The sequence below is a fragment of the Cherax quadricarinatus genome, chromosome 76 (assembly GCF_038502225.1).
Source record: "Cherax quadricarinatus isolate ZL_2023a chromosome 76, ASM3850222v1, whole genome shotgun sequence".
Lineage (NCBI taxonomy): Eukaryota > Metazoa > Arthropoda > Malacostraca > Decapoda > Parastacidae > Cherax > Cherax quadricarinatus.
The window spans coordinates 11,798,381-11,813,394 of record NC_091367.1 but is presented as its reverse complement, the minus strand read 5'-3'; the positions used below and the strand labels follow the sequence as shown (position 1 = coordinate 11,813,394).

Here is a 15,014-nt window from a genome sequence, read left to right as displayed (position 1 = left end):
TATAAGAAACTAAACTGAAAATAAAGTATCCTATGCAACAAAATATTAACATACCTGTATGTATTTCAAATTGACATGTTTCAGTTATTTTTTTTATTTTTCAGTAAGCCCTCATTATATTGAGGCTTTACTACATTCTGAGCATTATCCTTTTTTTTTTTTTTTTTTTTTTTTTGGGGGGGGGGGGTTAAAAAACTGTATAGAAGCAATTATGGTAGAGTACTCACTCTGGAGCCCTTTTCTCCAATGCACTTGCATCCTGAGGTGTTGCAGTCACCACCTCCACACTCTTGTACAGAGGTTTGTCCTGGACGATTGGGATATGGTCGAGGTTGAACCTGTGGCTGTGAAGAACTATCATAGCCAGTAACACTGTAGCCTCCTCTTGCATCACCTCTACTGCCATATACTCCACCAGCACCTCCATCTGCTTCACCAGCACCACCATAACCGTATCCTCTGCCAGCACCAGCACTTCCATCTGCTTCACCAGCACTATCATAACCGTATCCTCTGCCAGTACCAGCACCTCCATCTGCTTCACCAGCACTACCATAACCGTATCCTCTGCCAGTACCAGCACCTCCATCTGCTTCACCAGCACTACCATAACCGTATCTTCTGCCAGTACCAGCACCTCCATCTGCTTCGTCAGCACTACCATAACCGTATCCTCTGCCAGTACCAGCACTTCCATCTGCTTCACCAGCACTACCAAAACTGTATCCTCTGCCAGTACCAGCACCTCCATCTGCTTCACCAGCACTACCATAACTGTATCCTCTGCCAGTACCAGCACCTCCATCTGCTTCACCAGCACTACCATAACTGTATCCTCTGCTAGTACCAGCACCTCCATCTGCTTCACCAGCACTACCATAACTGTATCCTCTGCCAGTACCAGCACCTCCATCTGCTTCACCAGCACTACCATAACTGTATCCTCTGCTAGTACCAGCACCTCCATCTGCTTCACCAGCACTACCATAACCATATCCTCTGCCAGTACCAGCACCTCCATCTGCTTCACCAGCACCATCACCTCCATGTGCTTCACCGGCACCAGCACCATCACTTCCATATCTTAAAACAGTACCATCGCTTCCGTATCGTATAACAGTGCCATCACTTCCATATCTCACATCAGCACCATCACTTCCATATCTCACACCAGAACCACCAATTACACGTCTCACACCAGCACCGTCACTCCCATATCTCACACTACCTCTGACATGTGGCCCATCACTATCACCACTGCCATGTCCTTCTCCACTGCCTTCCAGTCGTCTACCAGCACCATCACTGCCATATCCTTCACCCGCACCACCTTCACCTCCATATCGTCCTGTACCACTAACTCCATATCCTCCTCTATCACTACTGCTACTGCTACTATAACTACTACCCCCAAAGCCTACTCCATTCTGATAACCACTACCCTCACCATAACTTTCTCCAGCCTGGCCTCCACTTCCCCCACCATGACCGCCTCCATGCCCACCATCAACTCTTCTACCATCAACAGGAGTGAGTCTGTATTTGTAGGAGGAATATGAGCCACCTCTGTTACCGTCACTACGATCACTGCTATATCTTTTATCATTTGTCCTGGCATAAGTGTATGTAACTCCTCCTTCACCACTGGGACCTTCTGCTCCGTCATTTTCATCTGTCCTGACATAAGTGTATGTGACTCGTCCTTCACTATCGTGACCTTCTGCTCCGTCATTTTCATTTGTCCTGGCATAAGTGTATGTGACTCCTCCTTCACCACTGTGACCTTCTGCTCCGTCATTTTCATCTGTCCTGACATAAGTGTATGTGGCTCGTCCTTCACTATTGTGACCTTCTGCTCCGTCATTTTCATTTGTCCTGGCGTAAGTGTATGGGACTCCTCCTCTACCACTGCGACCTTCTGCTCCGTCATTTTCATTTGTCCTGGCATAAATGTACGTGACTCGTCCTTCACCACTGCGACCTTCTGCTCCGTCATTTTCACTGTCTCTTTTACCAATGTCACTAATTTCACTGTCTGAACTAATACCAGTGTCATTTTCATCATTACCGAAAGCGAAACTGTAGTTAAAACTATATCTACTATCGCTAGCACCAGCACTGCCAACTTCACTGTAAGGTTTGCTGTCTTCAATGTCATTTGAGTGATTTCCTTGAGAGAGCTCACTCTCACTTCCACTTTCATTTCGTTCAGCACTATCATAATCATGATCAGGCTGCTGAGAATCATCATACACAAAAGTTCCTCTTGGAGGATCGGAGGATATATCAGTGGGAGCAGGTTCCGTGGAAGAATCATCACCCCATAACCAATTCTGCAAGAAGAAAAAAAATGTGTAAATAGGACAATTTTATAATTTTGCATAACTATATAATCATTATAATATAATACACATGAAAATTTCTTAATTATATTATTTATTATTCAGATGATTTATTTTAATACTATTATCACATGTATTATGCAGTACATAATATTATAGTGCTGTAATTCACTGCAGAATGATCGTTTGCTTAACATAATTTTGTTTAGCCACAGAGGCTACATTAGGGAGGGTTTTCACTTAGCAAACACCTGTGCACTACTTTAAAAAAGAAAATTGTTGCAGCTCCTCATTGCATATTCACACAAAATACTTGTGGAAAATTGCATTTATCTGAATGTATCATTATGTACATAACAGTAAATGAACAAAGATAATTATTATTTATGAGTTAGACAAGTAGGAATTTGGGACACCTAGGTCGCAAAAAATGTCCCCCTTCGATACCTACAACTGTCATATCCACAAGTTGCTCTGGACCTATTAATTATAAATGAAATATACATACACCAGGAATTCTGGTAAATATATAAAATTGTGGACTGTATATTAAAATTAAAAAAGGATTATATATATACACAATTACATAACAGAAGGAGAATATCTCTTAATCATATCACTCACCAATTTGACTGGAGATTAATGTGTATCATACTCAGAAAACCTCACTGTCTATCTATGAAAATAACACTGGCCAGAGTTAAACATAACAGACTTATCTGAGGTTCCGGGAGCTGTCTTGTCCAGTCGCCTGATATCTCAAGTTATGCAGGAATGCACATCCAACAATTTCGCCTCCTATTTGAGAGGTGTCAACCCAATTTTAACCTCCAGAGCACGAAAAATTCTTCCCATTATACACTACCGTTAGTGTCCAATTCAAACAAAATAACGAGTGACCTCCCCAGCCGCAGGTTTCCCATTTTCGATAACATACTTCTTTTAAAAATACAATATAGGGCATCTATTTACCTATAAATTACTGTATTTCCGGAAAATATATACAGTACAGTGGACCCCCGCATACCGGACGCATCGCATACCGTACAATCCGCATACCGCTCGCTTTTTTCGCAAAAATTTTGCCTCGCATACCGCCCAAAAACCCGCTCACCGCCCTTCGTCCAAGACGCGTCCAATGTGCGGCCTGAGCCACGCTCACATGTTCCGCCGGTGGCATTGTTTACCAGCCAGCCTCCGCGGTAACATCCAAGCATACAATCGGAACATTTCGTAAATTGGTGTTTTTGGTGATTTTTTCTGGAAAATAAGTGACCATGGGCCCCAAGAAAGCTTCTAGTGCCAACCCTACAGCAATAAGGGTGAGAATTACTATAGAGATGAAGAAAAAGATCATTGATAAGTATGAAAGTGGAGTGCGTGTCTCCGAGCTGGTCAGGTTGTATAATAAACCCCAATCAACCATCGCTACTATTGGTGGTACAGCTGCTGCTGCTGCTGCACCACCATCAGCTGCTGCTGCACTGTCAGCTGCTGCTGCACTGTCAGCTGCTGCTGCTGTTGTACCACCGTCAGCTGCTGCTGCTGCTGTAGCATCGTCTGCTGCTGCTGTAGCATCGTCTGCTGCTGCTGTAGCATCGTCTGCTGCTGCTGTAGCATCGTCTGCTGCTGCTGTAGCATTGTCTACTGCTGCTGTAGCATTGTCTGCTGCTGCTGTAGCATCGTCTGCTGCTGCTGTAGCATCGTCTGTTGCTGCTGTAGCATCGTCTGCTGCTGCTGTAGCATCGTCTGTTGCTGCTGTAGCATCGTCTGTTGCTGCTGTACCACCGTCAGCTGCTGCTGCTGCTGTAGCACCGTTGTTGGTGTGGCTTATTGAGAATACCAAGAAACAATTAACCCCAGAGGATTTGCCACCCAGGATAACCCAAAAAAGTCAGTGTCATCGAAGACTGTCTAACTTATTTCCATTGGGGTCCTTAATCTTGTCTCCCAGGATGCAACCCACACCAGTCGACTAACACCCAGGTGAACAGGGAAAAATGCCTGGAACTAGTGCTCATATTGGTGAATTTAAAGCCAGCAAAGGTTGGTTTGAGAGATTTAAGAATCGTAGTGGCATACACAGTGTGATAAGGCCTGTTCTGGAAGAAAATGCCAAACAGGACCTACAGTACTCAGGAGGAAAAGGCACTCCCAGGACACAGTGTCTCACCAGTCATTGCTGCATCTTCAATAAAGGTAAGTGTCATTTATTCTTCATTTAGTAGAGTAGTACATGCACAATATATATTGTGCATGTACTACTCTACTATTGTGCATGTATCCTTCTCTTTGTGTGTAGGAAAATGTATATTTCATGTGGTAAAATTTTTTTTTCATACTTTTGGGTGTCTTGCACGGATTAATTTGATTTCCATTATTTCTTATGGGGAAAATTCATTCGCATACCGAACATTTCGCATAACAATCAGCCCTCTTGCACGGATTAAGGTCGCTATGCGGGGGTCCACTGTATTCTCTACACTGCGGCCGGCCGTAGTTCGTTGCTAAACGACTCAAATTGCTCATTTGACAATGGTGAAGGACCTGGGTACATATAGGATCTGGCATCCACACGGCGACATATTATACAAGATTTAATCACCCTTTTTACACTTTGCCGTCCTTGTGGAATCCAGAAAGTTTCTCTAATACAATTTAAGGTATCTTGTACCCCACCATTCATTACATTTTTATGGGCATTTAGAACAAATAAATTTGTTCGATGATGAGTTTTGGACAGTAAGATAGTTCATTTAGCATAATCACCCAATTCAGCATTTTGTAACCTACCTCTGCACCTAATTATATTGTTCTCTAAATACAGCCCCAATTTCTCTATTATGAAACCTTTCACGATTTTTCTTTCCATCATCAATTTAATCTCATTTCCATAGATTATACCCAGAAAACCTCACTGTCTAAATTTATGAAATTACTGGCCAGAATTAAACATAAACAGACTTATCTGAGGTTCCTGGAGCCGTGTTGTCCAGTCGCCTGATACTCAAATTATGCAGGAATGCACATCCAACAATTTCGCCTCCTATTTGAAAGGTGTCAGCCCAATTTTAACCTCTAGAGCACGAAAAAAATCGTCCCATTCGCTCTAAGCAGCAACAGCCTGGTTGATCAGGCTCTGATCCACCAGGAGGCCTGGTCACAGACCGGGCCACGGGGGCGTTGACCCCCGGAACTCTCTCCAGGTAAACTCCAGGTATGTACCCTCTTTATCCAATATTCAAGAGGATGTGAAAACTTACATGATATATTCATCTTGTTTAGAAATTTAAACACCAACTTAGTTACATTGATTAGTTTGGGTAAAGAAGAATACCTGTTTATATCAATGGCTAAGGGAGGACAAACTATTGGAGCGGTGGTCACAGTAATTTCAACAGGAGCAATATACGCCTTTTGTACAGGCCAATTAGCTTTATTTACCAACCAGCTCAGTCCTTTAAACCATGATACAGCATTTACAAATTTAGCATAAGATAAACCTCGAGACAAGAAATCAGCTGGATTCTCCTCACCAAGTATATGATTAAATGTTAACACATGCTGACCCAAACTATTATACTTCTCTTACATCTGATTAATTTCAGTGACTCTGTTTTGTATGTACACAATTTTACTGTTTCCATTACGAATCCATTGTAAGAATACCTCATTATCAGACCAAATTACAGTGTCGCTAATATTTATCTCCTGGAACTTATTTCTTATATAATTAGCTAATTTGACACCTACATAAATGGCTGTTAATTCCAACTGAGGTAAGGTACGTGATTTAATTGGAGACACTTTAGTCTTAGACATAACAAGAGAAATAACACTATTACATTGAAGGTAAGCAACTGCTCCATATGCCAATTTTGAAGCATCACAAAAAATGTGGAGTACATTTTTCCCATTTGGATTGGCCACCTGGCGTGGGAACTCCAACATTGGAATTTTTTCATAATCACCAATTAATTCATCCCACCTGTTAATGAATTCCTCAGGTAGAATTTCATCCCAAGCACATTTAAGTTTCCATGCTTCCTGTATTAATAATTTCCCTCTTATAGTAAGGGGTGACACTAAACCTAGTGGATCAAAACATTTGGAAACTTCAGCAAGCAAAACTCTCTTAGTTAATTTATTGGGCATACTGTAATTATTAGGTTTTAACATTAACAAATCTCTCTCAGTATCCCAAGTTAAACCCAATACATTACTACATTTTGGCACTTCATCTCCAGGGAAATCTTTACTTATTTTGTTCTTTAATTTGGACGAATTACTATTCCATTCCCTCAGAGGCATATTTGCACTTTACATTATTTTATTAGCCTCTCCATAAGTCATTAACAGTTCCTCTTCAGTTGACGTCACACCCAGAAAATTGTCCACATAAAATTGTTTGCTCATTACTTTACTCAATGGACTTCCCATACGTTTAAGGTCCTAATTTTTCTGTCAACGACAGACCTGTCATCAAACAGTCATTTAAACTAGGTACATTTTTGTTACTCCTGGCACTACAATTAAACACAATCCTCAAAGGAGTGGTCTTAGAATCCTTCTTCACTCCGTGATGTGGTAAATAGTGACCATAAATTTTGGCTTGCTCAGGAGGTACCTCTTCTATAAATTTATTAATTAACTGCTTAGCAATTATATCATTATAGGCAGTTAACAATTCTCGTGTCTTACTCAGTTCGCGGAGCTGAGCCTTAACTGTCCATATGCCATTCTGTAATTAGTAGGCAATTCTGGATGGTTCAGTCTCCACGGAAGTTGCACCCAGTATTGGCCAGATTCAAATTTTACATCTCTCAGGTATTGATCCTGAGTAAAAGAATCATATGGACTTTCTTCATTTACATTTATTCCAATGCTGTCTAATTCCCACAATTTATGCACTGGCTCAACACCATCCTCTATGGAAGAATTATACTGGGGTACGATTGCATGAGTAAGACACACAGTTATGGTATTTGTAGTTTCCTCTAGTCATGAATTATTATTACGAGGAATCCTACCATACATTACATGGCCTCCTGCAGTCTTCAAAAGGGTGACACCACATTTCTTTACTATACCCTTTACAAAGGAGGCATAATAGTCACTACCTATCAAAATATTTATTGGGCCTACAGAATCATCACTTACACCAGAAGGTGCTAAATTTATATTATGTGAGAGTCTTTCTGTAGCTTTACTAAGCCCTACTGTAGATATTTTCTCTGGAAATCTATCTACAATTACTGCATTAACACGTTTTTTCTCATTGCCCAACCTAACAGTTACATAAACAGTGTCATACAATTGAGCCCTTTTATCCGAGAGAAAACCAGATAATTTTAAAGTTGTGGGATCTCCCATCTGTACTTTCATACCATCAAGACATTTACGTTTTATGAAAGTACGCTGAGATCCCTGGTCCAATAATGCATTTACATTTTTTATTTATGCCTTTTATCATCAATTTTTACCTGTAACACAGGTAAGGCTACTTCAGCAAAACCATCATTATTAACATTAGCAGCAATTTTTACATTAGCTACTGTTGTGTCAGGATTGTCAACATTATCATTATTACCAACATTATCATATAAACCTTTACACATGACTGTATGGTGTCTTCCTTTGTGACATTGATAACAGTTGTTTAATTTGGCATGACAATCCTTTACATTGTGATTACCTAAACACCTGATACATCTGTCAAGTTCCTCCAATCTTTCAACCTTATCATTCCATGAATTGTATGCATTGCAATTCTTAGAAAAATGAGTACCCTTGCAGAAGAGACAATCTCTCTTTTCTTTGACTGGTTTCTTATTAACTGGGCTACTCTTAAGAGGGTACTTACTCTTCTTACCTTGTGGAGAATCATTATTTCTGATTCCTGCTACTTGATATGCACCTATGCAACTCTTTTTAGGAAATGAATTTTGATTATTACCATTGGGATAATTTTTCCCTTTGTGAAACTTGACAGATACCTCAGAGTTATTATGCGTTGTATCTTTAAAATGAGTTAGTTGGCTGGTCTGCAACTGAACAATTAATTCTTGTAGACCTAGTCTTATTTCCTCCAGACCAAAATAACCCTTGTGATACTTATTCGAGAGCCATTGAAGTGTTTTACAGCTTAATTTATTCTGTACAATGGCACTCAATAACAAGTCTGATTCCTTCAGATTATATTTGTTACTTAAAGTTTTGAGAGTGCTCTCCAGTTTAACTCTAAACTGTTGTAAACCTTTGTAAGTGTGATCTGGAGATTTTAAATTAACAATGATATTCACTAGATTCAACCTACTTTGTTCTATATTACCGTAAGTGACTTTCAACAAGTCAACTGCTTCCTTGTAAGAGTCATCTGCATTGGGAAAGGCTTGTATGAGTATGTGAGCATCTCCTCTTACCTGTCCTTTGAGGTAAAATAATTTAGTTACACAGGCTAGGTCACTCCTGTCATGCACAGCTGCTTTAAAAATTGACCAAAACTCCTCCCAGTTTTCTCCAGGATTAAATACAGGTAAACATAATTCTGGGAGTTTTGGCAAAGACATCTTATTTTTTGGAACAGACTGATTAACTGCCTGGTTTACACATTTTAATTTATTCAAGGCCTGACTTTTACAAGAATCTTTTCCTCTAATTCACAATACTGATTAATCATAAGATCTACTTCAGTCTCATCTACACAGTTTACTAATAAATCTCCTTCATATTTGTTGTAATATAATTTGTATGAATCATATCTATTCCCTAAAGCATCTAAATACAATTTTAAATCATCAGTATTCACAGTTTCTTGATTCATTAATTCCAAGCACTTATTATATGCCTTTTCTAGCCTGTAGTGATGCTTTCTTTACTCTATATTCTATATGTTTGTCTTCTATATTAATTTCTTCATTTTCAGCCATGATGCAATGTATTAAATTCAACTTTATTAATAACACTGATTACAACTTACAACACTGATACAACTTACCTTTGAATAAATCCTAGCTATTTGAGCTTAGCACTTACATGTAAGAAAATAATATAAACTTCAAATGTACATTAATACAAACAAACCTTTAGCCAGACTTGGCTTATCAAAATTAATATTATACAAATTAATAAATCCTTGCCAGAATTTGGCATAGCAAAATTAATATTATACACATTAATATATTAATTACACATACACTGATATAAATCTTGGCCAGAATTGTCTTATCAAATTAATATTATACAAATTAATATAAACTTAGCCAGACTTAACTTATCAAAATTAATATTGTAATAATTATAATCCACTACACATTAAGTAAATTTGTGAACTTAACATCCACCTCCTTCTGTCATTTCACATATAATTATTAAGTAATTAACTAATTAATGACTTCACTAATTACCTCCGGTTCAAGAAGGACCAACGGGCAAATTAAGTGTGGAAAATTGCATTTATCTGAATGTATCATTATGTACATAACAGTAAATGAACAAAGATAGTTATTATTTATGAGTTAGACAAGTAGGAATTTGGGACACCTAGGTCGCAAAAAATGTCCCCCTTCGATACCTACAACTGTCATATCCATAAGTTGCTCTGGACCTATTAATTATAAATGAAATATACATACACCAGGAATTCTGGTAAATATATAAAATTGTGTACTGTATATTAAAATTAAAAAAGGATTATATATATACACAATTACATAACAGAAGGAGAATATCTCTTAACCCTTTGAGGGTCGACAGGCCCTCTCCGAAACTCGTTCTCAGGGTCGGCCAAATTTCAAAAAAAAAAAAAAATTATTTTTTCTTATGAAAAAATAGAGTTTTTTTTTCTAAACATTATAGGCTAAACAAAAAAATTTTAACGTCAATACTTACCGAGATATGGAGGCGTGAAATTTGCCAAAATTGAACAACATATGGTAACATCGCCGACTGCCGTCACCCGGTATTTTTCTATTTACTTTTTTATGTACTATTTTCAATTATTTTTCAATTTTTCTTTTTCTGAGTAACTTTTATGGCCTCTGAGACCAATATGATCAGTATTTTGTAAGTTATTTCTTTTTCAATACTACACAATAAGGGCGTAAACACTTGTCATTATTTTGTTTACAGAAAATATTTACACAAACAAACGATATGAAATGTTGTTTATTACTATTTTTCTATATTTTATATACACATATGCAGTCACAGGGAATGTTTCTAGAAGTTCTGCAGCCTGTGGAACTCTTTGAAACATGGTGTCATGCACAGTGGAGTTTTACACTCCTCACACATAAAACGAGTGTCTCTGTGTTGTTGTGGGCGTTTTTTTTGTATGTGCACAGACGTAACACCTCTTCTGAGCCTTTTTCTTGAAAGCAGTAGCAGGCAGTTTTACCAGGAAGTGATCACCACGCTTCAGACGAGCAGGTAGTTGTTGATAATTTGGTGGGCGGTCAATTGCAGGTGCTGTTCCTTGGTACTTGAATACTATTTGTCTGATGACAGACAAACAGAATTCGCCTAACTGTGGTTTGTTTCTGGTGCTCATCTTATACATATTATAAGCATTGAGCATGGAAATGTCCAGAAGATGGAAAAACAGTTTGATGTACCACTTATAACTCTTGCGAACACAATCAGCAAACCCAATCTGCATGTCACATTTGTCCACTGAACGCATGTTGAAGGTGTAATCAATCACAGCTGCAGGTTTTAGAATGGGTTCATTTCTCTCTATGCTGCCTGCCACTGTCTGCCATTTCATTAGGGTGAATTGATGACAACAGTGTGACATCTCGTTTGTCATGCCACCAAAATGCCATGATGTCATTGGCAGCAAACTCCTGCACCTCACCTCTACGAGTGCCAGCGTCAAACTTGGGCATATGTTTCCGATTTGCACGCACTGTGCCACACACATCTGTCATGTTCACTCGCAAAAAATCACTGAGTGAGGGGCTTGTGTACCAGTTATCTGTATATAATATATGCCCCTTACCAAGGTATGGTTCTATCATTGTTCGAACCACATCACCTGAGATGCCCAATAACTTCCTGGTATTTTGCAATGTATAACTTCCAGTGTACACAATAATATCCAATACCAGACCACTGTAACAATCACAAAGCACAAAGAACTTTATACCAAAGCGTTTCCTCTTGCTTGGTATGTACTGCTTGAAAGAGAGTCTTCCTTTGAACAGAATCAAAGACTCATCAATTACAAGCTTCCTGAAGGGATAAAAATGCGTACTGAATTTCTGTCTCAGATACACAAACACATTCCTAATCTTATATAACCTGTCAGTTCTGTCAGGCCTGGTTTTATCTGAGAAGTGAAGCATACGTAACATTAGCACAAATCGATTCACTGGCATTATATCACTGAAACCTGGTGTTGCAATCAGGGGGTCTGTTGACCAGTATGATTTCACTTTGTGCTTATACACATGTGGCATAAGCATTATTGTGGCAAAGAAAAGATACATCTCAGCCACAGTTGCCTCCTTCCACTGGTGTAGACGTGATTTTGGTGAAAGTAATGTGTTTGCCATGGTGTACTCGTAGTATGTGTTGCTTTCCATGACAATACTTTTCATCAGTGGTTCGTCAAAGAATAACTCGAAACATTCCAGTTCAGTGGCATTGTTCCCAAGTGCACAAGATGGCCGTATTCCACTTTGGCTGTCATCAAACTGGTGGGGATTTGGAACAAAATTGACAGCTTCCTGCCAATCCCAGGTGCGGTCTGCTGGTGGGTACTGGACAATGACAGGTGGTTGTGGTTGTGGAGGTTGTGGTTGTGGAGGCTGGTGTGGTGGGTGAGTGGGGGATGGTGGACTTTGTTCTAGATCAGCTGAGGCAGCGGCGTGGGTGGCAGCGTGGGTGGCAGCATGGCCCACTGCTGGTGCCTCACCGCCGGCACCACTACTACCACGCACATTTTCCATCCCAATTGCAACAGTATCTTCGTCATTTTCACTGTCTGTTCCTGTTATACAGCCACGGGATGTACTCCGAGATACACTCCTTCCCCTTGGTATAACATATGGCACACTACCAGAGCGCATATATCGTCGTATATACTGACGCTTCACTGGGGAATATTGCACTTCACTATCACTACTGGAACTAGTTTGAAGAGCTTGTAGTTCATATTCACTATCACTATCATCACCCATGCTCTCATCTGAGTCTGGGATTTGGGAAAATAGAAGTTTCCTCTTCGGTTCTGGAACAACTGAACGTGAACAAGAGGGCCCAGCACCAGAGGTGGAAGGCTGAGGGTCGTCTGGGTTTTCCTCACTATTACCGATATTATGGTCATTAGTTTCGGTCAAAACCTCACTAAAACCACGAAACTCATCTTCACTGGCACTTCCATCACTATTAGAACTGTCACTGGGGAACAAAAGTGTCCCAATTCGCCAAGGAGTGAGGACCTTCTTACTGCGAGGCATGGTGGACATTGTTTACTAAGAGGGCATTCCCACAATGCACCACTGGGTCCCAGATTTTTTTTCTACCGCGCACACCGACCACGGAGACCCATTCTCTCACACCTAGGCCTACCAGCCTTTTCGCGCGAGATTTGAGGCCGCTAGAATTTATGCGTACTAGTACGTCGAAAACCCCTACACGTAAGACGTACTAGTACGACCAAAACCCTCAAAGGGTTAATCATAACACTCACCAATTTGACTGGAGATTAATGTGTATCATACTCAGAAAACCTCACTGTCTATCTATGAAAATAACACTGGCCAGAGTTAAACATAACAGACTTATCTGAGGTTCCTGGAGCTGTCTTGTCCAGTCGTCTGATATCTCAAGTTATGCAAGAATGCACATCCAACAATTTCGCCTCCTATTTGAGAAGTGTCAACCCAAATTTAACCTCTAGAGCACGAAAAATTCTTCCCATTATACACTACCGTTAGTGTCCAATTCAAACGAAATGGCGAGTGACCTCCCCAGCCGCAGGTTTCCCATTTTCGATAACATACTTCTTTTAAAAATACAATATAAGGCATCTATTTACCTATAAATTACCGTATTTCCGGAAAATATATACAGTATTTTCCACAATACTTTTTTTTTCAAATTTACTGATTTATATTTACTCAAACATGTGCTTACCAATAGCCCTCACTCTTCTATCCTCACAGCCCGACCTAAGGCCATACCAGTATCTGTAACCAGTTTCGAGGCTTCCTTGCTGATTCCATGTTCAGCCAGGCTGCTGTTGTTTGCAGCCCACTGGCCCGCACAGCCAGGCTGATTTGATGCTTAGTGGAGGCATCGATCCAATATTGTCCTGAAAACAGCTACCCTTGTTCTGGCAACATTTCTGATAACTGTTGGTTATAGGTGAATTGTCTTGGGCGACAAATGTTGACCCAGTGTTCTCTTATTATACTTATGACATCTATGCTGTAACATTATTATAATTATGGGGGAGCGCTACTATGCTGCAACAGAATTTATACTGCACATTCTCCCATATCTCTCACTCCAGTAAGTTATGACAGTGTGCAAATTGGGGATGCTAACCTGAAGCATTTTCATGTAACGTATGCTTGCGCATTATCAGGTTGCAATCAACACATCATCAGGAGCCTGCAGTGCTGCAGGACATGAAATTCTCTCATCAGTGGGTGTTCAGCAGGGTAACCCACTCGCTCCACTTCTCTTCTGCTTGGCAGTAAGAGAACTAACTTCCAGCCTACGCAGCGAGCTCAACATCTGGTACCTGGATGATGGCAGTCTGGCAGGTACTGAAGAGTCCCTGTTAGAGGACTTAAAACTGGTGAAAACACAGGAGAAGATTTAGGACTCATCCTCAATCCCTCCAAGTGTGAAATCGAACCAGGAAATAATCAATGCCGTGCGAAGACTCCTCCTGGAAGTCTACTACCACTCCGTCCAACAGTACCCTCTTGGGAGCACCACTGGGTCACTAGGCCATCGACACTGTCCTCAAGGACAAATTTAATGATCTGATGAGAATGGAGGGGAGAATAAGCGATTTTGATGCCCATGATGCTCTGTATCTCCTCAACAGGTGTCTTACTATGCCAAGACTCACTTCCTGAGGTGTGCACCCTCTTTTGACAACCCAACACTCGACGAATATGACGCACACCTGAGATCAACCACCTTTAAGAAGGCACTGAACCTGTCACCAGGGCCGGATTACCGCATAGGCAAACTAGGCATTTGCCTAGGGTCCCGCGCATTTGGGGGCCCCACGGTCCAAGGGGTTCAGGGGCTCATCCAAGACTGCGCACATGGTGCAAGTGCAAAGGGGTCCCTACCTAAAAAGTTCAAGTGTTTGGAGAGTAAAATTGATTTTTAAAAATTAATCAAAACAAAAATAAATAATGAAATAAAATAAAATAAAAATAAATAAACCTAACCATAGATGGCAACACTCAACACGCCTTTGTTTACATCAGAACAGCTGTGTTTTCATGCTAATGGGTGAGTATGGGAGATTCCTCTCCAATTTTCTGTAGTTTATATGATTTGATAGTCTTATGCATGATGCAATGATAACAATAATGGTCAGTGATTTATAAAGGGAATAGTGCTGTAGTGGTTATGCTGAATATAATAGGTACATGATGTCGCTACTTTAATAGCCTAATCTAGTAATACTATGCTGTC

At 40.1% G+C, this 15,014-nt stretch overlaps 1 protein-coding gene across 1 annotated transcript in view; it reads right to left on the bottom strand.

The window, feature by feature from the left end:
• Positions 1-15,014, bottom strand: part of LOC128703599 (collagen alpha-2(IV) chain-like) — a gene marked incomplete at its 3' end in the record, with an annotated part of 449,538 nt that overhangs the window by 82,422 nt on the left and 352,102 nt on the right. The window contains 1 exon segment of the mRNA XM_070101286.1: positions 228-2,337. Coding sequence (XP_069957387.1) covers positions 228-2,337 — 2,110 coding nt within the window.